At 35.5% G+C, this 24,406-nt stretch overlaps 1 protein-coding gene across 4 annotated transcripts in view; it reads right to left on the reverse strand.

The window, feature by feature from the left end:
* The window catches only part of CPLANE1 (ciliogenesis and planar polarity effector complex subunit 1), a 182,258-nt gene that overhangs the window by 124,300 nt on the left and 33,552 nt on the right, over window positions 1–24,406 (reverse strand). For all 4 annotated transcript variants that reach the window (XM_049862496.1, XM_049862491.1, XM_049862506.1 and 1 more), the window contains 10 exons: window positions 21,131–21,348; window positions 19,015–19,179; window positions 15,591–15,729; window positions 11,661–11,770; window positions 11,338–11,500; window positions 11,145–11,249; window positions 10,162–10,462; window positions 6,441–7,383; window positions 4,123–4,271; window positions 3,342–3,508 (listed from right to left, as the gene is read on the reverse strand). In XM_049862496.1, the coding sequence (XP_049718453.1) occupies window positions 3,342–3,508; window positions 4,123–4,271; window positions 6,441–7,383; window positions 10,162–10,462; window positions 11,145–11,249; window positions 11,338–11,500; window positions 11,661–11,770; window positions 15,591–15,729; window positions 19,015–19,179; window positions 21,131–21,348 (2,460 nt within the window). The remainder of the gene's footprint in view (window positions 1–3,341; window positions 3,509–4,122; window positions 4,272–6,440; window positions 7,384–10,161; window positions 10,463–11,144; window positions 11,250–11,337; window positions 11,501–11,660; window positions 11,771–15,590; window positions 15,730–19,014; window positions 19,180–21,130; window positions 21,349–24,406) is intronic.

A 24,406-nucleotide genomic window follows, 5' to 3' on the forward strand; every position in this document is an offset into this window, starting at 1 on the left:
GGTCACTCCAGGGAATGGTGCCTGAGGATTCCCAGCGATTGAGGCCCAGCAACTCCTCTCCGCTTCTGAACCATCTCTCCCCTACACCCCACCACCCAGTCCGTTTTCTAACTTTGCCTTTGATGTTCAGGGCTCCTAGGTTGTCATAAATTGTTTCATTTGTTTTTTGGGGTCTTTGTTGTAAGAGGGATCACTGGAAGCGTCTGACTATGCCACATTGCCCCACCTTGCGTCTTTCTTCCTCTTTTTCTCTGACTCTCTACTTTACCAAACATGATGTCCCTCTCCAGGGACTGGTCCCTCCTGATCACGCGTCCAAAGTACATGAGACAAAGTCTCACCATCATCCCTTCTAAGGAGCATTCTGGCCACACTTTTTACAGAACATATTTGTTCATTCTTCTGGCAGCCCATGGTATACTCAATATTCTTTGCCAACACCATAATTCGAACGCATCAATTCCTCTTTGGTCTTCCTTATTCACTATCCAGCTTTTGCATGCATAGGAGGCTAATGAAAATACCATAGACTGGGTCAGGTGCACCTTAGTTCTCAACGTAACATCTTTGCTTTTTAATACTTTAAATATGTCGTTCACAACTGTTTTGCCCAACGCAATATGTTGTTTGATTTGACAGCTACTTCTATGAGTGTTAATTGTGGACCCAAGTAAAAAGAAATCCTTGAAAACCTCAATAGTCTCTCCATTTAACATGATGTTGCTTATTGGTCCAGTTGTGAGGATTTCTGTTTTCTTTATGTTGAGGTATAAACCATATAGGAGGCTGCAGTCTTTCACCTTCCTCAGTAAGTGCTTCAAGTCCTCTCCACTTTCGAAAAGTAAGATTGTGTCATCTGCATATCCGAGGTTATTAATGAGACATACACTAATCCTGACGTCGCGTTCTTCTTCATCTAGTCCAGCTTCTCGGGTTATTTGCTCAGGATACAGACTGAATAAATCTGGTGAAAGGATACAATCCTGTTGTACATCTTTCTTGATTTTAAATCATGCAGTATCCCCTGCTCTGTTCAAATGGCTGCCTCTTAGTCTATGTACAGGCTCCTCATGAGCACAATTAAGTGTTCTGGAATCCCCCTTCTTCGCAATATTATCTATAATTTGTTATGATCCACATAGTCGAATGCCTCTGCACAGTCAATAATACACAGATAAACTTCTTTCTGGTCTTCTCTGCTTTCAGCCAAGATCCGTCTGACACCAGCAATGATACCTCGTTCCATGTCCTCTTCTGAATCCAGCTTGAGTTTCTGAAAGTGCGCTGTCGATGTACTGCTGCAATCGGTTTTGAATGACTGTCAACTAAAATTTTACTTATGTGCGATATTAATGATATTGTTTGAGAATTTCTGCATTCTGTTTGATCACCTTTCTTTGGAATGGGCATAAATATGGATCTCTTCCAGTCAACTGGCCAGGTAGCTATCTTCTAAATTTCTTGGCATAGACGAGTGAGCACCTCCAGCACTGCATCCATTTGTTGAAACATCTTAATTGTTATTACATCAATTCCTGAAGCCTTGTTTTTCACGCATGCTTTCAGTGCAGCTTGGACTTCTTCCTTCAATACCATTAGTTGTTGATCATATGCTACCTCCTAAAATGGCTGAACGTCAACCAATTCTTTTTGGTACAGTGACTCTGTGTATTCCTTCCATCTTCTTTTGATGCTTCCTACATTGTTCAATGTTTTGCCCCTAAAATCCTGCAAAATTGCAACCCAAGGCTTCAATTTTTTCTTCAGGTATTTCAGCTTGAGAAATTCTGAACGTGTTCTTCCTTTTTGGTTTTCTAACTCCAGGTTTTGCACATTTCATTATAATACTTTACTTTGTCTTCTCCAGCTGCCCTTTGAAATCTTCTGTTCAGCTCTTTTACTTCATCATTTCTTCCATTCACTTTAGCCACCAGACATTCAAGAGTAAGTTTCAGAGTCTTTTTTGACATCCATCTTGGTCTTTTCTTTCTTTCCTGTCTTTTGAATAACCTTTCACTTTCTTCATATATGATATCATCCCATAAATGTTCTGGCCTTCAGTCATTAATGTTCAATGCATCAAATCTATTCTTGAGACGGTCTCCAAATTCAGGTAGGATATACGTAAGGTCTTATTTTGGCTCTCATGGATTTGTTTTAGTTTTCTTCAACTTCAACTTGTATATGAGTAATTGATGGTCTATTCCACAGTTGGCCCCTGGTCTTGTTCTGACATACGGTATTGGACTTGTCCATCACCTCTTTCCACAGACGTAGTGGATTTGATTCTTGTGTTTTCCATCCAGTGAGGTCCACATATACAGTCTCCGTCTATGTTGTTGAGAAAAGGAATTTGCAATGAAAAATCCTATCATGTGATCCCCAGAGTTGTTTCTATCACCAAGGTCATATTTTCCAACTACCGATCCTTCTTCTTTGTTTCCAGCTTTCACATTCCAAACACTAGTAATTGTCAATGTATCTTTACTGTATATTTGATCAATTTTAGACTGCAAAAGTTGGTAAAAATCTTCAATTTCTTCATCTTTGGTATTAGCAGTTGGTGAGTAAAAATAAATAATAGTCATATTAACTGGTCTTCCTTGTAGAGGTATGGATATGATCCTCTCACTGACAGCACTGTATTTCAGGACAGATCTTTAAATGTCGTTTTTGACAGTGAACACGACAGCATTCCTCTTCAATTTGTCATTCCCAGCATAGTAGACCATATGATTGTCTGATTCAGAATGGTTAATACCAGTCCATTTCAGCTCACAAATGCCTATGATACTGATCTTTATTGGTTCCAATTTATTTTTGATGACTTCCAATTTTCCTAGATTCGTACTTCATACATTCCATGTTCCAATTATTAATGGGTGTTTGCAGCTGTTTCATCTCGTTTTGAGTCGTGCCACATCATGAAATGAAGGTCTCCAATGCTTTACTCCATCCATATCATTAAGTCATCTCAACTGAGGTGGCAACTCTTCCCCAGTCATATTCTGAGTGCCTTCTAGGCCAAGTGGCTCATCTTCCGGCACTATATCAGACAATATTCCACTACTATTCATAACGTTTTTGCTGGCCAATTTTTTCAGGAGTAGACTGCCAGATCCTTCTTCCTAGTCTGTCTTAGTCTAAAAGCTCTGCTGATACCTGTCCACCAAGGGTGACCCTGCTGGTATTTGAAACACCAGTGGCAAAGCTTCCATTATCACAGCAACACACATGCCACCACAGTAGAACAAACTAACAGATGCATGGTTACCGTAGATAATCATTATTCATCAATATCAAATTTAAAAAGCCAAAGAAAATTATCTAAATGAACTGACCTTCATAGTCTGATATATTCGTATCCATTTTCTCCTGTGTGAATGTTTCAACTTCATCTAAAAGATCCTCATCAATATTTCTAAGTTCTTTTTTGGGATTATAAGTGACAGAGATAATCTTATCATTGATTTCTTTTATTTCAGGGTTTCTTGCTTCAGTTGGCATTCTATGGACAAAAATGCAGCAGCTAAAATTATAACCCATTCTTAGAGAAAAAGAGTTCACTTTTATTTCAAATGGTTTTTGAAAACAAAGAATTTATAAAAACAAAAAAAAGGCTGCTTTTTTTGTTTTTTAATCATATGTGGTACATATTAGAAGCTCAGTGAATGACTCAACATCCTAGTTTCTATTTACTCAAAAGATCAGAATAATTTTAACTTATCTAAATTCTTTGCCAGTCTCACAAAGGAATCTTCCTGCTGTAAGATCTTTGGTGTTGGTGTTCAAAAATATATTACAGTGTTACTTCATATGTACAAATGGATGAAATTACTAGTTCGACTGCCTCTAGCATGGGAAATAAATTAATATAAATAAATAAAGGGAACTTTCAGGATATACTAGCTCCTCTCTTGAATATATCAGGTAGACCAATAGGGAAGAAACATAATTTGCAATGAAATTTAGAGCAATTCAGAAAGTGCTCACTTCTTGCTCTCCTAATTCAAAGAAACGCTCATTCCTTTAACTTTCAAGGGTTCAATTCTTCCACCTAAGCCCAAACATCATCAAGCCAGGTATATTCTATTGAAAGACAGGGTAGAATCAACAACTTACTTGAAGATATTCTGACAAGATTCATTTTGATCATTTCTTTCCTCAGCCACACCTTCAGTTGATACAGCAAGTGAACAGCCAGCATCTGTTTTGCTCTCATTATCAATACTGGGGCCATTCTGAGACCTAGAGTAATGATTCTCTAGAACCTAAAATGAACCATTTATAGTACTTAGTATTCATTTTTCTACTCATTTTTCCTCACATTTTAAAATTATTCACAATATCTACAGAACTCCTGATTCATTCCCTTATTCATTTACCTAGTATTTACTGTATTACTACTACTCAGTATTGTTGCTGAAGCAATGAGCAAGTCTTTATTTCACCTGGAAAAAGTAACTTTACCTAAAAAAAAAAAAACAAAAAACACCACACCCACCACCTTCGAGTTGTCGATTCCAACTCATAGCGACCCCATATAAGGACAGAGTAGAACTATCCCACAGAGTTTCCAAGGAGCTCCTGGTAGATTTGAACAACAGATCTTTTTTTGGTTAACAGCCACAGCTCTTAACAACTACGCCACCAGGGCTTCCAATAGTGTTTAAAAAAAACAGCCTTACAAATTTCTGAAGTATATTGCCCCTGTTTTCAGGCCACAAACCAACAGCAATAAAAATCAGAGCTTCCAACTGGTTTCTTTTAGTTCAATCCCCTGCTGATAATTTGCATTTCTAACAAGCTTCCAGGCAATGCTAATGATTCCATCTCAGATATACTGAATCAGAATCTACATTTTAACAAGATTCCCAGGTGGTTCTTATGTATAATAAACCCATTGCCATTGATTATGACTCATAATGGCCCTATAGGACAGAGTAGAACTGCCCCACAGGGTTTCCAAGGAGTGCCTCGTGGATTCAAATTGCCAACCTTTTGGTTAGCAGTGGTAGCTCTTAACCACTACAGCACCAGAGTTTCCACTTATGTATAATAAATCTTGAGAACTACTGCTCTACTGGTGGTTCTCAGAATTGGTCCCTAACCAGCAGCATTAGCATCACCTAGGAACTTGTTAGAAATGCAAATTCTTAGCAGGGGTCAAACCAAACCACACCAGTTCCAAGCCCTGATAAAAATGTCATGTTGCTTTCATTTTGTTCTCTTTGTCATTATAATGACATTTAGTAGTTATTTTTAAATGGTATATATAGTGGACAAAAACACATACAGCTGAAAATACAAGGGATATACCATCTGTCTCTTACTTAGAAATGTAGGTAGGAATTACCTAGAAATACAAATTTCAATAACAAGTATCACAGTATCATATAAACTACCTGAGGATAAAACTGGTTTAAAAAAAAAAAAACCCACAAAAACAAAACAAACTTATACACACAAACATTTCACACCCTTCAACCTAAAATAAACTATTTAAGAATGAAAGCACACTGAAACAGAACTAATTTAGATACTATTGAGTTTCTCCAAATATTAAAAAAAATACCCATCTCAACTATTTTGCTATCCATATTAAGAAAATTTCAAAACTTTGTTTTCGAAGACATTCATCTACATCTATTTTTTTAGTTGCAACAGCAACTACACAATCAAATTATTTTATGCAAAAAATACTCCTGAAAATAGTTAAAAGAGCAGACTTCTACTTGCTATTGACTAGAGAAAAGAACAAATAGCTAGCAAGCACTAAGTTGTCTACTGACACTCATCTGTCTTTCTAGGTTTGCTTCTCCAACCTCTTCTGGCCTGAGAATATAAGAAAAATGATCTCCTAACACATCTGAGGAGATATCAGTAATAAAAACTTAATAACTGACTAGTTTTTCTCTGAGGAGCCCTGGTAATGTAGTGGTTAAGCGCTTGGCTGCTAAGCAAAAGGTTGGCAGTTGGAACCCATCAGCCGCTCTGTGGGAAAAGATATAACAATCTGCTTCTGTAAAGGTTTGTAGCCCTGAAAACCCTATAAGGCAGTTCTACTCTGTCCCCTAGGGTCGATATGAGTCAGAATAGACTCGATAACAATGGGTTTGGTTTTAGGTTTAGTCTTTCTTCATTTAAACCAAACTTGAAACTTGAAAGTAATATAAATGTAAAATCACTTTTGAAGTCACCTAAAATTATCTTCTTCCTCTTTTTCATTTTTATAAACACAAAGACTCAAAACCTCACAGTACTTTCAACGATTTATTTTAAAGAATTAAAAGAAGGGGGAAAAAAGTCCCAAATGAAACAGATTATAATCAACATTGTAATTAACTTTTAGTTACTTAGAGATTCTTTGCTAAGGAAATATATTTTTAATCTAAAATAAGAAATCTCATTTTTATGTGATAAACAATTCATGTACTTACCTTAATAATGGCATTTTTTGCTTTGTATGTAGCAAAATAGGGTTGTCCTAAAAGCCACAATGATGTAAGAATGGCAGCTGTAGAGGTCTTTACACGAATTACTGGACTGTATTCCCAGGATGACTCAGTGATACTAGAATCACAGAGTAGTCTTCTATCAGACCATCTTATCATCCATTCCAGCAGCCTTCCTATATTGCCAAATCTGTTACTTAGTGCTAGAGGAAGATCTTCTTGACGGTTAAGATCATTGCTTTGAATTGCTTTGAAAACACATCTTCTGGTTTTAATGGAATTGGGAGTTAGAAAAATGTGGCTCGACAATCTGTGGACTAGAGGCTTCTCTGGGTTGTCATTTTGCATTCTGTAAATTGACTTTTGTTTTAAACCGAACAATCCACTCTTTGCTTCAGTTTTACTGACTTCATTCAAAGGATTCTCTATACAAGGTCTGATGCCTTGATTAACCACTGCTGAGGCAGAAAGTGCCTGGTTTTCCAAACGTATGACACATTCATTGTTTAAAGAGGATGAGTTTTCAGACTCATATGACTCAGGAGCAACTACAAAGCAAGACCCAGCTCTAAACACATTCTGGCTTTTTGTTTTGCCCTGACGTCGTTTTAAGGTTGTATGCACATCAAAAACCAAAGAATTAAGTTCATGTTCTCTAAGATGTGAAGAAAAACTGGTTAGAAATGGAATACCAGGATCACTGGAACTAATTAGGTCTCTTTCAAGAACATAACTCAAGAAAAGGTCAAGGAATTTAATATATTCATCATCATCACGTTCAAATTCCCAAACACCTATTACAGGAAGTGCATTTTGTGATGACTTTTCATGATCTTCTTTACTTTTAGAATTTTCTTTCTGATTATATATTTTCTTTTTTTCATTGTGCTTACCGATCAATGTTAATTCCATGTTATTTGGGGCATTTCTACAGCAGAACAAAATTGAAAAAAGACAAAAGATTAAACATTATTTAATCTCTAGAATTCATCTTTGAACTGACAATAAATACTCTCCAATAATTAAGTCATCTATCTTTTTTTGTGCCTCCATTATCTTTTAAATGAGTGATTGGGGTTGTACAATTGATTAATGTAATTAATGTCACTAAGCTATACACCTGAAAAAAGTTAAATTGGCAAATGATGTGTGATATATATTTTTCCAACAACAGGAACAAAAGCGCAGCTGTTAATGCAGCTTACGTACAACCAAATACCTCATGGGATTTATCTTCTTGGTTAGGAGGTTTACGGTCATGGTTCATGGGACATCTCAGTTAACTGGCCTAGTATCATTTTTAGCGCTTCTGTTCTACTTCCCAGTTCGTCGTGTAGTGCCTGGAGCCTTAAAAGCTTGAAAGTAGCCATCCAAGATACAACAAGAACAGCAGAGGAACAAGGAGAATCAGGAACGGGAGGAGGAAATGGAATGTATGGTTAATTGGCTCCATAAATAACTACCTCCTTTGCTATGAGACCAGAAGAATCGGATAGTGCTCAGCTACCATTACTGAACATTTCAATCAAAAAATTCTATACAAGAATTCTGATCAAAACACTGAGAAATGCAAAACAGAATTTCAAATTCTTATGGAATCCAGACTTCCTGGACCCACTGAGGCTAGATGAACCCCCGAAACCACTGACCTGAGATAATCTTTAAACCTTAAACCAAAAATAACCCAATAAGCCCTGAAGTCTTCTTTAAACCAAGTAATGGTTTAGCTTAACTAGTAAAGAATGTCTGCCTTGAGCACTGTGCTCTTTTAAAGAATTACCTATATGGGATCAAACTGACAAAAGCAAATCAAAAGGTTAGATAAGACACTTAGAGGGCAGAGAGTTTATGTTAATGGTGGAAGAATAATTTGGAAAAAGGACAAGAAGAATGGCTACACAACTTGAAAAAAATGTAATCACTGAATTGTACATATAGAATTAATGAATTGGTATATGTTTTGCTGTGCATATTTTCACCAAAAATAATAATAAAATTTTAAAAATAAGTAAATGAGGTATTGGATGAAATGATCTAAAAGTGTTTTTTAGAGCTCAACATTCTATGATGCCACAAATGTAACACATTAATATCAAAAGGGAAAATTTATGTGTTCACGGAAATTTCACTGTAAAAGAACATGAACACTGTACTGAAGAAAATCTTATAGACCCAAGTTTAAAAAGAAAAATTTAATGAAAACACAAGCCACCAGTATACATCTTAGTTTGGGGTTTCTTGCTTACCCTTCATGTTTGCTTCTCTGAGCAACCCTTACACCACTTGCAACAAGAAGAATGTTCTCAGGATCCTTTTCCACAAAAACATTGAAAACTTTTTCTAAATACTTTCAGCTGCAAATAAAGCTGTTACTAAACTTTTAGCACTTAACTGCTGACTCAAATTACTTTTAAATCTGTTTCCTTTCAACATGCTCCTTAGGGCAGAACACAGATTCTTAGCTCCCTCAAGAAGAGAAATTAAAGTTTCACGTTAGGTATCTAGGTTGAAGATATCACCTCTCTTCTTACTAAGAATGTACAATAAGCAGCCTTCAGGGTAACATTCAAGCAGTATTGTTTTGTGAAACAAGCACAACATTTATAATGCTATTATATATGGTTTAAGCAGATGCTTTGAGTGGATGGGATTATTTCACTTACAATTATGGTTGATTATACAATTTTTTGGAAACCTTGGTGGCATAGTGGTTAATAGCTGCAGCTGGTACTGAAGGTCGGCAGTTCAAATGCACCAGGTGCTCCTTGAAAACCCTATGGGGAAGTTCTACTCTCTCCTACAGGGTCGCTCTGAGTCTGGATCAATTCGACTGTAACGGGTTTGGTTTTTTTTGGTTTTATACAATCTTTTAGTCAAGAGAAGGATAAACAGTACTGTAGATACTGGAATTATAAAGAAAAAAATAGCAGCAGCAGAGATTTAGATGATGCGCAAGAATTTCCCAAAAATTTATGGACAAGATTCAAAGATGAAACCCTTGAAAATGATATGGTTAACTCTATAATTCCAGGTTATTTATGTCTAAAGACTACTAAGAATATTGAATTTACCATGGACTGCCAAAAGAACAAATATGTTTTGGAAGAAGTACAACCAGAATGCTCCTTAGAAGCAAGGATGGTGAGACTACATCTTACATACTTTGGACACGTATGTTGTCAGGAAGGATCAGTCCCTGGAGAAGGACATCATGCTTGGTAGAGTACAGGGTCAATGAAAAATAGGAAGACCCTCAATGAGATGGATTAAGACAGTGGCTGCAACAATGGGCTCAAGCATAAGAATGACTGTGGGCATGGCACAGGACCAGGCAGTATTTCATTCTGTTGAAAATAGGGTCACTACGAGCTGGAACTGACTCGATGGCACCTAACAACAACAACAACAAAGACTACTAAAAAACCTAAAAGTCCCGCGGTGGCCTCTAGAATTTATCTACTCGTTGGTTTTATGTTAGGTGGCAAAATCTCAATAATATTTACAAAAGGTTTTCAAAAGTAGTTTCATTTTATACTCTTAACATCCTCATGAGTAAAGACAGCAGCATTTATCATTCATATTATTAACAGTAGTCAGCGAGAGTTGCTGCAACTAGAAATCAGCTCAACAGTTACATAAAAATATTAAAAAAAAAAAATTTTTCCAAAGGAAGTGAATAGTAGTTATTAAGAGAACTCAACTTTACCTTTGATAGGAACGTATTCTATCTTTTTCTTCCATTGACAAAGCTTCAGAGAAAGTACCCACTGTATCTGCATCGCTGTGAACCAGAGAATTCCCCAGTTCTGTGAGTGTGCTCCTGCTCAAACTAGTCCCCAGGGAAAACCTATCAAAAACTTGAGTGTCATCTGGTTTTTCTTCTTCAACTGGTTCCCATATATTTGTCTCAAAAGGACCTATATTTCTCCACACACGTTTTAGAGCTTTCACCCTCACTTTATGGATAGAATGCATGGTAACAGACATCATTTCCTCAGTTTGGGGACCTAAAAAGGAAAGAACAAAAAAACTCATAGCTCATTAAAATGTTTCAACCTAAGACATACAGGAATCCAATTCTGGTTCCTTTCTGGTCACACGACACTTAATTGATGACTGAGGCTGATTTTAATATCCTAACAGACCATGCTATCTTTAGTATTTGGTGAAAAATTTATATTTTAGGGGAGAATTGCAGCTAGTGCGGGTCCATGAAAGAACGTAAAAGGGAGAGAACCTAGACCCCATTAAAAGTGTGCTCTGGAAAAAGAAAAATTAAGAAGTTGTTTAACTACTTTCAAAAATCAAAAGGTTAATCATAAAAAGAATGACTACTATTTTTTCCATTAGAAAATGTTCACTTAATGTACAAGAAAGCTGTAAAGGGAGAACAGAGGAGCAAAATGACATGAGACACACAAAGCAAAAATGACAGACATAAATTCAACTATACTAATAGAACATTAAATATGAATGGATTAAACAATTCAATCCAAATGCAGAAAATGTCAGACTGGATGAAAAATCAAGATCCAACTATTTGCTGTCTACAGGAGACACTTTAGATTCAAAGATACAAATAGATGGAAAGTAAAAGGATGGAAAAAGGTAAACTATACAAACAGCAGCAACAAAACAGGAACCTTCAACAATTTATCTACCAGATATGTAAACAATGACAAATAATACCTTTCACAACACAGTGTCTGAGTCTCTGTTGAAGAGAGTGATATTTTTCTCTTAAAGGAACCCTTATGTCCTCAGGATTTGGAAACGCTTTCATGAAAATTTCCGCTACCTTCAGAAAAATTTTAAAAAATGAGTTTTATGAGAGACATCATTCTTAATTAAAATCTCTGGTTCTGATTTAGTTCATTTTCACCTACCTTTCTGATTGGTGGAAGTTCTCCAATAAGGCTCAAAATTATATCCTGAATAAGCTCTTCAATATTCAAAAATCGAGAGAAAGGTAGCATTCTATAAGCCCATTCCACAGCACTAAGACAGTGCTCAACCATACAAGAATCAAACTCCAATTCAAAGTCCTAAATGGATATTGAAAAAATGCATTTCCTTTTCAGTTTAAATGGATAGGCCAGGATGAGTTCAAAAAGAAAACTTCTGAACAGTAAAATCTTCTATTAAGCCATAATTTTTAAGTACATAATGTTAATACATTTTTCTTATTCTTGTCCTGGTAAATACCTTTTTTTCTCCCACATTTTCTCTTGCTTTCTGATACTGCCTGCAACTATAGGATAACTTTTCACGGACATGCAGCATCCAACACAAAGCACAAAGTTCTCTGAAGCAACCTAAATCAGGCAGACAGACACAAAGTAAGGCTGTATGAGCATGTGCATTAATAACACCCCTGCCTCAGCTGATGTCTTCATTTTGTAGACTGTAAAAGAAACAAGTGCTCACCGTAAACACCCTGTGTAAAAGTCGTGGATGTCTTTCTAGAATTTTTATGCATGTAATTCACTTACTCTATTAAATATTTGTTTACTTGCTTTACAACTTCACAATGTATTGTGAATATTTTTCAAAGCCAATACATATAACTCTGTATTATTCTACTGTATAGTTAACTTACTTGGTAAATCATTTATTGACAGGTAAATAATGTATTGACACATATTTATGTTTAAATTTTTTATAATAATAAATAATATTTTTATACTAAAAGTAATATAAGTATACAAATATATATATACTCATACTATGTACACTGTTCAGCAACTACATTTTTTTACCTAATATATCTTGGCTATCTTTCCATGGTGGTAATACAAACATTATTGTTGTGCGCCATCAAGTTGATTCCGACTCATAGCAACCTTACAGGACATAGAACTGCCCCATAGGCTTTCCAAGGTGCAGCTGGTGGATTTGAGCTGCTGACCTTTTGGTTAGCAGCCTGACCTCTTAACTACTATGCCACCAGGGCTCCATATATAAACACCCGAAGCCTTTTTATTGCCATCAGTAAGTAGACGATCTTGATTTAACTATACACAATGCAAGGACTCACAATCCAGCTGGTAAAAAGTTTCTGCTGTTCTACTAATCTTACATTTAATTTCCCTTATAATGACTAAAGTGTGACTCACCAAGTAAGACCCATCCTCTCTACTCACCTGTTCTCAGGTTAAGAGGTTATTTTACCATGGAGGGAGAAAGGTAAATCCCAAAAACTTAACGGTCATTCATTTAAGCCTTTATTTTAAAATAAGCTTTATTTTTTATAGTAAACTGGTTTTAAAATTAATAGTCACTATTTTAATTTTCATTAGACAGCTCAATGATATATTTTTTAAACGATCACAAAGCCAGGAAGTATGTTTTGACATTATAAAAACTGAGCAGAAAATGGGTCTTTTCCAAATCCTACCCAGCTCAGGAGGGGAGGCAGAATCGGGATGGTGGGTGTTTGAGGATCACCTATGGGCATTTTTCAAACTATGCCTTCCCCTATTCACTAGATTCTAATAGGTTCTACCAGCGGGGCATGGTCCAATCTTTTGAGAAAGCCACTATGACTGACGAACATGTTTCCTTGTTTCATATTTCACAGGTTTGCTGGGATAGAACTAAAGCCAAGAATCAGTGATACAGAGCAACATATTAGGCAGGTACTTAACTTCTACAAGTATTCCTTACCAGTGTTATCCAACTTGTTACAACCTATTACGAATTACTGGGCTATAAAATCAATTTAGTGGGCCACAACCATTTTTAAAAATAGAAAGTATCAAGAGTATATTAAGCCCAAAACCAATGATGAGAATACAGGGGGGAACAGGGAAACAGGACTGAGGAAAACAGGTAACTAGGGAGAAAATGCAGAGAGTACTCACACACTTCAGGGGATTGTAACCAAGATCATGAAACAATTTGTGTAAAAATAATTGAATGAAAAATTAATTTATTATGTAACCTTCACCTAAAGCACAATAAAATGTTACAAAAAAAAAAAAAAGAGTGCACTGAATGTAGTAAGGATAAGGAAGAAAAGGAAAAAAAAACCAAACCCATTGCCACTGAGTTGATGCTGACTCATAGCAACCCTATAGGACAGAGTAGAACTGCCCCTATAGAGTTTCCAAGGAGCACCTGGTGAATGCAAGCTGCTGACCTTTTGGTTAGCAGCCATAGCACTTAACCACTACGCCACCAGGGTTTCCAGGATAAGAATAGTTTATTAAATTTTCATTCCAGTTTTATATGAGAATGTACTGAGTCTTGATTTAAAATCTTCATCTTATTTTAAGTCAGGGTCAAAAAAAGCTCTGAATACCAAAAAGATATAATCAATTGAAACCAGAATGGAAGGGGTTCTACTAGAGAAATGATCCAGTTTTCTCAATAAATAAATGGTATGAAAAAAAAAATGAGGGGAGGGAATCTTTTACAGATTAATAAAGACTTGCGTATTAACCAAAATGCAATATGTGGAGAACCTTACTTGGGCCCAGATTTGAAAAAACAATTGTGAAAAGACAGTTTTGAGATAATCAAAGAAATTTAAGCACAGAATGGATAATACATATTAAAGAATTACTGTTACTACTTTTGTCTGACATGATAATAGAATTGTGGCTACAAAAAATTCCTTGTCTGTTAACTACATATTGTGAAGTATTTTTGGGTAAAATCATATGACGTCTCAGATTCGCTTTCAAGTATTAATAATAGTTGCAGCTGGGTGATAGGTACTTGAGAGTTCATTGTCTTTTCTCTATTTTTGTTTAAATTTCCTAGAATAAAAAGCTTCAAAAAAGTTTGAAATCCACTATTTTAGATGACAAACTAGGAAAGGAAAACTTCTTTACTCTGGCCAAATCACGTCTCAGTACTCAAAAGGCCAAATCAACCAAAAGAATAATTAATAGTGGGTCAAAATGAAAATACTAAAAATGTGTGTTCGAAATCTTTATTTAAATCATTTCAAAGGACTAGGATCTATTTTTGAGCAAAAATCTCTTAACTGGGATTTCTGTGAACGTGACTCACTGCTTACAAATCCAGATTTTCAAGAAATAAACTAGGATTGTACAAATACTTTCATGTGACACATGCCCGGCTCTTTCTTTTGTTAGGGCAAATGGAAAGTTTATGAAACTAAACTCATGACAGCTGAAAGAAGCAATCAAAAAGCATTTTACTGCCAAGACAGTTTAAAAAACTGTCTGAGCCCCAGGATGAATATTATTTAACACAGTACTAAGGGCATGTGAGTTAGAAACGTACATTTTAATCAAATTCTGGAGATAAGATCAGGTTTTAATATAAATATGACTGATAAGAAGTAAGGATTAAGAAGAGAAAAGGAGAAATGATACCTAAAATTTTACTTCTTCTTAAACTTGATATACAGATAACTGGATATAAACCATGAACAGGCAATATAAATCATAAACTAAAATGTTCAGTATAACTAGGAGTCAAAATAAAGACATATTAAAATAAAATTATCATTTTTTTTGCCCATTAATCTGAAGGAATTATAAAATTCAGCACACTATTTCAAGAATATAAAACAGGCATATCCATTGACTCAGCGATCCCACTTCTGAGAATCTATACTAAAGGAATATTTAAAAATATAAAAAGAAATTGATATACAGAGGCAACTCAAATGTACAATAACAGAAGTAATTTAAAATAAGTACACTAATAAAAGCTATTAAAACGAACAGATATGAAAAGTTAACAAAATGAAAAAAAAGAAAAGCAGGAAACACAACCGGTAAGTAAACACTGACAGGTTCATATCCTGCCTACTTACAGTAGTTGACAGAAAATTCTAAGTGCAGAAAAGTTATCAGGGAAAGGCATTCTTGAATGCTAAATTCCAAATTTAAAAAATGAAGCAATGATAATGTCAGAGTTGTCACAATTTTAAAAAAAATAGTAAAACCCTACTTTAAAACCACACATATAATACATATATATTCATGGCTGTTAAAATACAGTCATCTGCTCATAAACACAAAGCAAAATATCACACAACATGCTATACTTTGAAAAATAGCAACAGTTTGGAAGCTTTCTCAAATCAAATGTAAAATATATTATTATACACATTTAAGCCTAATTTCTAAGCATGTAGTTCATTTTGGCACAAACCTATTGCTTTACTGGAAACTTCATCAAGCTTGCGGTCTCCAGTTGCTCCAGGTCTAAAGAATCCTATCCCTCCTTTACAGTAATTAAGTAACGACTGAGGGAAAGGACTCAAGGAAGGAAGGGAACCTTTTATTCGAATCTGAAAGGTAAGAATAATAAAAAAAACATGTTTAATTAGCAAAAGTATCAATCAAATTTTAAAGAAACTAACACGGCTAGTAAGATAAACCATACTGAATGGAAAACACAGCATGGTTCCTATACTATGTAAGTAAAATACCTCTGCAATCAGCTATAAGTTCAGAAACTTAGTTCACAAATTTAATCCAAGAAATTCACTAGGCTGTATCTCAAAAGAGAAAATAGGTTGTAACCAAATCATTGACCCTCTCTTGTCACTCAGTTTTGCCTACATAAATAGAAATTAATACTATTCTTCCCTGACTTTTCCCACAGGTAAAATAAAGAAAATTAAGAAATTTAAGTATCTCTCATTCAAAATCAAACCATACGCAGTACCTGAAAACAAATATAAAAAACCTGTATCTACACACATAACTTTTTTTAAACTAACCTCATTTATAAAAAAAAAAAAAATTTTTTTTTTTTTTATAAATGCTGGAACTAGAAAGTCAGCACTTGGCAACCCTACTAAAATGCCTCTAGGCAAGCACCATCAAAAAATGCTAAATTAGGTAAATAGTTGATGGGGAATTTGATAGTGGGTGCGACATAACCCAAAACTCACCGATCAGTCTTACCATCACTAAAAGTGGGATAAATACACGGGTGTGCTACGTGGTACGCTGCAACAGAGAAGTAAATGGTATCACTCATGAAGGATCCGTTTCTAAGAAAATCTGAACCTGAATCTAATCCAACCTCTCTACCTTGAAGAGTACAGATTATCAGTTTACAGGAAATAAAGAGAAGAACAAGTTAAATGACAAGAAATGAGGAAACAATCAGGCAAATAAAAATATGGTACAGGACAAATTACCCAGTATCTCTAACAAATCAAGAATAAAAAAATAAATCAAAAGAGGACTGTTATAGAGTAAAAGAAACTTAAGAGACACAATAAACCTGGCGAAAAAAGGATTGACAGCACGTTTGCAATCCATTTTCTCCCTCTATTGGCCACTTTCAGAAAGACAGACTGGGGTCAAATCCCCTGGTAAGCATCCTAATGACAGACTTTCTGTCAAACACATTAACGGTCTTTCCTAGCAGGATGTAATGAATCTGTCTAGGTCGGTTATTATAAATAAATCTAGGATGTATGGATTTATGGGGCATGACCACCTGTAAAATGTCACATAAGTTATGAAATTATCCCCCAAAAAATCACTGCCATCAAGTCAGTTCTGACTCATAGCGACCCTAGGGAGGGTTTCCAAGCAGACTGCCACATCCTTCTCCTTCGGAGCAGTTGGTGGGTTCAAACTGCCAGCCTCCTCTGATTAGCAGCCAAGTGCTTAGCCACTGCACCACCACGGCTCCTTCAGGCTACGTAACTAAAGGGAGATATTCAATAACTGAAATAGCTTCCTTTTGTGTAATGACGCTCCATGTGCATCACTACAGACCTCATGTGGTAAATACAGGCCAAGGCACATACTTATGCAGCAAGAAAAGACCTGGGAACCAGTGCATACAGTCCCAGATTTCTCTAGGTTTACCTCTGTCTTATGGTTACCTGTATCCTTAAAATTATAAGTTAAGTTTGATTCTGGGTAAGACTGTTGGGTCTTATAAGTCTGACTCTTTCATGGATTAAATTATGTCCCCCAAAAATGTGTGTATCAACTTGGTTAGCCCATGATTCCCAGTACTCAGTGGTTGTCCTCTATTTTGTGATTATAATTTTATGTTAAGAGGATTAGGGTGGGATTGTGTAATACCATCCTTACCCAGGTTACCTTCCTGAGTCAATGTAAAGGGAGTTTCCCTGGGGTGTGACCTGTACCACCTTTTATCTCTTAAGAGATAAAAGCAAAGAAAAGCAAGCAGAGAGTTAGGGACCTCATATCACCAAGAAAGAGTGTGTCCTTTGGAGCCAGGATCCCTGTGCCTGAGAAGCTTTCCAACCATGGGAAGATTGCAGACAAAGACCTTCCACCAGAGCCAACAGAGAGCAAAAGCCTTCCCCTGGTACCGACTCCCTAAATTTTGACTTTTAGCCTACTTGACCGTGAGAGAATAAATTTCTCTTTGTTAAAGCCATCCACTTGTGGTGTTTCTGTTATAGCAGTACTAGACGACTAAGACAGACTCATATGTGTTCCTAATTTTAAAGAATTCAGTCTTTATATGCTGGTTGAGTTTGTGAAAACTAGGTAAGTGAGCTTATTACAGTCAGGGGTTGGTAAGTAAGATCAACCTTAAATGCAAATATAATATACATTAAGTAAAAAGGTTTTTTATTAAAAAAAACTAGTTTTTAAAATAAAGTTTGCTAAAACAAACATTCAATCAAGGTTACAAGTCAACAGAACTTCAAACTATTAAAACAAATCTTACGAAACTATTAAAACCAAAACTGATATAAGAAAGCCCTTTGCATTTCTTAATAACCACACTTAAAAACAACATTGTTATGACAAGATAAGGAATATAGTTTTAGCTTATATTTTTTTGTTAGCTATATGTAAATCTCACAAACTTTTATATCTAAAAATGATTATCAAAAACATTTAACAACTTACAAAAATTTCTCTAAAGAGTTTCCACTAAAAAAAGTTGTGAATTCTTGTTTTAACTTTAATTTTAATCAAAGCTGAATTAAAGATATTTGGGACTAATGAAATTTCCACAATGCAAAGAGACAGACAGCAGGGCCACAAAGGACTTGCAGCTGGATAAGCGGACATACCAGCTGATGTCCCGTCTGGCTGGAGGTAACAATGCAGTGGAACCCAGTATAGAATGGGATGACAGCCCCAGAATCAAACTGAATTACACATCTCAGAAGATTAACAACAGGAAGAATCTGACTAGCGAAGAGAACTAAAAGTAAACACACAGCCAAGAACTAACACTAACTTTGCATTCTTTCACCCCACATAAGTCCCCACAGAACACAGATAACACCTCAGGGAGAAATGGGGGGAAAGCCCTGAACTGAGTCTAAATCTTCAATGAGTGTGGAGGGAAAACCTAGTGGAATTTCCCTGGAATTAACTGACTAGATTATGCTGTCTATTGCCAGACAGAATGGGGCTAACACAGAAACCCAGTTCACAGTCCTTTTAGCAGGAACTACCTGGTCTGTCAAGATTGCTTACTGTAAATAAACCTGTAATTTACGGATCTGTAGGGCAGGACCCCTTGGAAAAGTGTCACAATTATAAATATTATATTAATAAATATCAGTATATTCAAGGTGTTTAACAGCACATAAATGACTAAGACATTTCCATACCTTCTGCATGACTTTTCTTGCCCACCTCAACTGCAAAATGTACCACTGGGCTGCAGGAAAAGAACAACGAGCTGCCCGGAAAAGCAAGAGAATGCGCTGAAGGATTCCAGACACTTTTTGGCGATAATCTTTTTCAGCTTTTAAAAGAAGATCATCACCATCTTCCTGAGGAAAACAATAAATTTAGTAGCTAGTAATATGGAAGCTTAAAACGTTAAAGTGAAAATAAAATGTTGTTGTTGGTTGTCGTCAAGTTGATTTTGACTCATGCTGACCCCATGTGTGCAAAGCAGAACTATGCCATTGGGCTTTCAGGGCTGTAACCTTTTGAAAGTAGATCACCAGGTTTGTCTTCCAAGGCACCTCTGGGTAGGTTCAAACTGCCAACTTTGCAGCTAGTAGTCTAGTGCTTAGCCTTCAGGCTAATTACATTCAGTGCTTTTTAAGCTAAGATATTCCTGGAGAACTATGAAGGACATTTTGAAGTATGGCCTCTGAGATTTCAACTATAGCTGTTTCTAACATTAAGAAACACTACTCTTCTCAAGCAAAGGGAAGGCCTAAACTGACCCTAATTCCAAAGCTTCTTCCTAGAGCAGTTCAAGACCACTACTCCTAATTCCACTGATGGAATGTTATCGAGACAGCTCCTTCTATGTCTGGACAGATCCTGCGACTTCAAGTCACCTTCTCTTGTGAAGCCCTCCCACTCTGTGCTACTACAACACTTTGCTCATATTTGCATTTATAACACGATTTATTCTGTATAAATCAATGTATTTATTTCCCTCTTTACTGAGAACTCCTCAAGAAGGAGGGCCTTGTCATTAATCTTTGTATTATCATATGCATGTGAAAGCTGGACAATGAGTCCAAATCGACTCAATGGCACCTAACAACAACAGTGCATAGAATACAATCCAGCACATAATAGGACTCCAATAAATGTTTGTTGAATAAATGCTATTTGAACAGTAGCTAAAGATTATTTTCCCAGATAACGAGATAATACAAATGTTGTAAAAGAGTTGCTTCCCCAACATCCTTACCCCTTCCAACTTCTCAACAGTAATCAATTTTTATTTGGTATCTGTCACTCCCCTATGGAGTCCGTAAGATTCAGAGAAAGCTGATCTCACATTTCCAGCTTCCAGGGAAAGGCTTCATTGATTGTTGATCAGGTCTTTCCATTAACTTTAGCCAAAGAGATTCATTCAGGACAGAATGTTAATCAAATATTAAAGTAATTTAAATATAAATAATTTAAAATCACATGTTAAATCTTTAAAGCAGCTAATTGTATGTTATGATGTTCAGTAAGAGCAGAGGAAAAGTTACTAAGATGAATACAATGCCGCCATTTATTAGACAGAACTATCCACTGGATTGTCGGAAGAAAGAAAATCACTTTTCAAATCAAAGAAAAATCAAAGTGAGTTTCTCAAAAGAGGCAAATAATGAGGTGAATCAAAGACTGAAATAATTTATGGCTTCTAAACTCTGACATTCATTATTCTATTTGTTACCCTAAATAAATGCTTATTTAAAAAAAAAAAACCTGGATATAAAGAACTATCTTTTAATGTTGCTGTATTATTGCAATAATTCTCGCATTTATTGACTGCTTCTATAGGGTCGGTATGAGTCAGAATCGACTGGACGGCACTGGGTTTGGTTTTGGTTTTTTTTTTTACTATATGGCTCAGGCACTGAGCTAAAAGTTTTTACAAAATATCTCGCTTAATGTTGACAATAATGCTATAAGATAGGCGCTATTTTTTATCATCTGCATTTTACAAAGGAAACCTAAATAGCAATGTAGAAGGAGTCCTGGTGGCTCAGTGTTTAAGCAGTCAGCTGCTAAACAAAAAGCTGGTGCAGCCACTGCATGGAAGAAAGATGTGGCAGTCTGCCGCCGTAAAAGATTTACCGCATCGGAAACCCTATGGCAAAGTTCTACTCTGTCCTATAAGGGCACTATGAGTTGGAATCGACTCAACGGCAATGGTTAACAGCAGTATAGTACAACGCCCAATGATTATTACCAAGTTAATTACTTTAAAAATTGGACAAAATCGACTTTAAACGAATTTCAAGTTTAATGAACTGAACTTACTTCACTAAGAATAGCTGGCTGCGGACAATACAATGGAGGAGCTGGAAGGTACAAGCCTGCAGGCACTAAGCCCCACAGTCCCTTACTGAAGTCCTTGGCAGAGTCTATCAGAAGCTGAAATGTCTCTGAAAGAATGTCTGCATCAGCCATAACTGCTGCTTTCAGTACTTCCTGCACTGAACCAAATAGAAGAGTTCCATCTTCTTCTTCAATAGGATCTATCAAATATAAAATTAGGTAAAATAGTTGAAAACTCCATTCTATTTCTCATCCTATTTTGTTGGATAAAATTGCAAATCTGAAAAAGTTGACCAAGAATGAATGTGCTTGTTAACATGCAAAACACCCAAACTTACAGACAGAAATTTATGAAGTATTTTGTCATCTTAAGATCATAGGCAACCAGAGCATGAGATTTTTTCCCTAGAATCATATGAGATATTGTAATACAAGTTTGTAATAAAAATATTCTTGGAATTTAGTCCTGAGTCAAAAAGTAATAATAAAAATTGAAAAAATATTAATGGAAAAAAATCAAGCTATCAAAATAATTCACAGAATCATGTGAAGGTAGTATAAGAAGCAACTTTCTCCTTTTCTTAACAGTCTATGATAATATTTTTATAACAGTAAACAAAACAACTTACAATGTAAAGCTAAGAAAACAAAAAAATACAATAGTATATAGCCTGGCTGCAACTATGTGAACAATCTGTATATATATGCGCACATCCTAGAAGGTAAAATGTGAAGAGACAGAACATGGTAGAATTGGAGACTTACGTTTTTTTCCTATTATAAAATCTATTAAGCATTCAGTAAAGTATAGAATATGAAAATACTCATGCACTCCTTCTCAGCCTTGTCAAATATTTTGCTATATTCAATTTAGATTAAAAAAAAATTGCAGATACAGCTAAAATTCCCTGTATACCGATCATACCCCATTTCCTCTCTCCCCACAGGTAGCCACTACCCAGAATTTGGTGTGGATATACTGGAATTCCTGTCAGACCTATCTTGAGACTTCTGTCTTCCTCCATGAAACTTCTTTTTCATATTTTCCAACTTTATATATTTTGTACAGTTTGCTCAGATCCCTCTTCCAGTTAATTATTTCTTCAACTAATCTATTTTATCCACTGAGTTTTTTGTTTTTAAATCAGTAGTGAGGTATAGTTTACACAAAATAATACTCACCCTTTTTAAGTGTACAGTTCGCTGAGTCTGACATATCCATAAAGCCCTGTAAAAACATTTGCATCACCCCAAAAACTTCTCTTATGCCCCTTTGTAGTTAATTCCACCCATTACCCTCAGACAACTACTGACCCTCAGACAACTACTGATCTGTTTCTTGTCCCTATATATTTGCTTTTTATAGAATGTCACCTAAGTGGACTCAAACAGTGGGAACTCTTTGTTCATGGCTTCTTTCTTACAGAACAATGGTTCTGGATTGATTCATACTGCTGCATGTTATCAGTAGTTTGCTCCTCTTTATTATTTTTCCTTTGTAAAGATATATTGCAATTTGTTTATCCATTCATGAGTTGGTGGATATTTTGGTTGTTTCCAGTTTGGGCTATTATGAAAAAGTTGCTAAGGACGTTCACGTACAAGTCTTTTTTTGGATATATGTTTCATTTCCCCTGAAAAACCTTTTTTTTTCTCTCTCTTGTTTCTGAACTCTGGCAGTTTCTCCTTATTTTCTTTAAAGCTTATCCTTTCAAAGAATATTTTAAAATATCTAGAAACATATTTTATCAATACATTTAGTGTGGGAGGGTTTTAAGATCATCTAAAACATCATATTGCCAGAAACAGAAGTTCGGATTGGGGATTTCTGAATCTTTTTGTCAAAGCCAACTTCCATGTTTTTACATTATCTTTTCAATTTTTTTTTTTCATTAAGCAAAATATTTTTTAGAAAGACATGGACAGGAAGTCCTGATACATACTACACATTGGATTAGCCTTAAACACATTATGCTGAATGAATAAGTCAGTCAGAATATGACAAATATTATGCTACTTATATAAAATATCTAGAATATACAAATATATAGAGACCAAAGGTTATTACTGGCTTCTATGGGGAGAAGGAAGCAAAGAGTCACGGTTTACCGGGTACTGAGTTTCCACTAAGGGTGATAAAAATTTCTGGAAATGGGTAGCACGACATGAACGTAATTAATGTCACTGAAGTATACACATAAAGAATGTTGAAATGGCAAATATATATATTTTTACCGTAATAAAAAAAATAAAAACAAGTAAAAAAAATACCAGGACAGAAAATTTCTAAAGCCTACAGTTAGATTTCTAAGTATTAAGGGTTCCTTCAAGAAAAAGAAGTTATAATTAATAAATTCTAGGAATATAAAGTCTGATGGCTCAATCCTTAGTGAGGAAAAGCACTAAATAAGTAAATAAATAAGCCCACAAGGGCCCCTATAGTAGTCCTGGTTTTACCATCAAATATACAACTTTTAATACCTAACTTCTTTAATTTTTGTCTCAATTTCTCAATCTGCAAAACAAACAAATGTTACAAGGCTCCTAGGTAAAACAATGCAATACTCGCAATACTACAATATTTAAAATTTTGTAATGCCATTCTGAACTGTTAAAAAAAAAAACCTCGAGGCCACTCCTGAGGATCGAACAGGCCCATGGAACAAAACAAGACCAAAGGGCCACACCAGTCCTGGGGCACAGACTGGAAGGTAGGAGGGGACAGGAAAGCTGATAATAGTGAACCCAGGGTTGAGAAGGGAGGGTGTTGACATGTCATAGGGTTGTTAACCAATGTCATACAACAATGTGTGTACTGTTTGATGTGAAACTAGTGTGTTCTATGAACCTTCATCTGAAGTTCAATAAAAAAAAAAAAAAACTATGTTAATGTGGGAGGAACAATTCTGAAAAGGAGGGTGAGAATGGTTTCACAGCTTGAAGAAGGTAATCAGTTGAATTGTACATGTAGAAATTGTTGAACTGGTTATGTTCTGCTGTTTATATTTTCAACAACAAAAATAAAATAATTATTAAAAACTATGATTTATGCAATAGGTGACAGTTGGACTAAATTACTTCTAAGTACCCTTCTGCGTCCAAGATTTTATGATGCTATGACTGTAAAAAAAAAAAAAAAAATTATCCAAATGCAGCAAACATTTGTTTCTTTTGCAAATTGAAAAACTGAGACAAAAATTAAAGAAGTTAGTTATTAAAAGATGCATATTTGATAGTAAAGCCAGGACTACTATAGGG

Source organism: Elephas maximus, chromosome 2 (genome assembly GCF_024166365.1).
Source record: "Elephas maximus indicus isolate mEleMax1 chromosome 2, mEleMax1 primary haplotype, whole genome shotgun sequence".
NCBI classification, from domain to species: Eukaryota; Metazoa; Chordata; class Mammalia; order Proboscidea; family Elephantidae; genus Elephas; species Elephas maximus.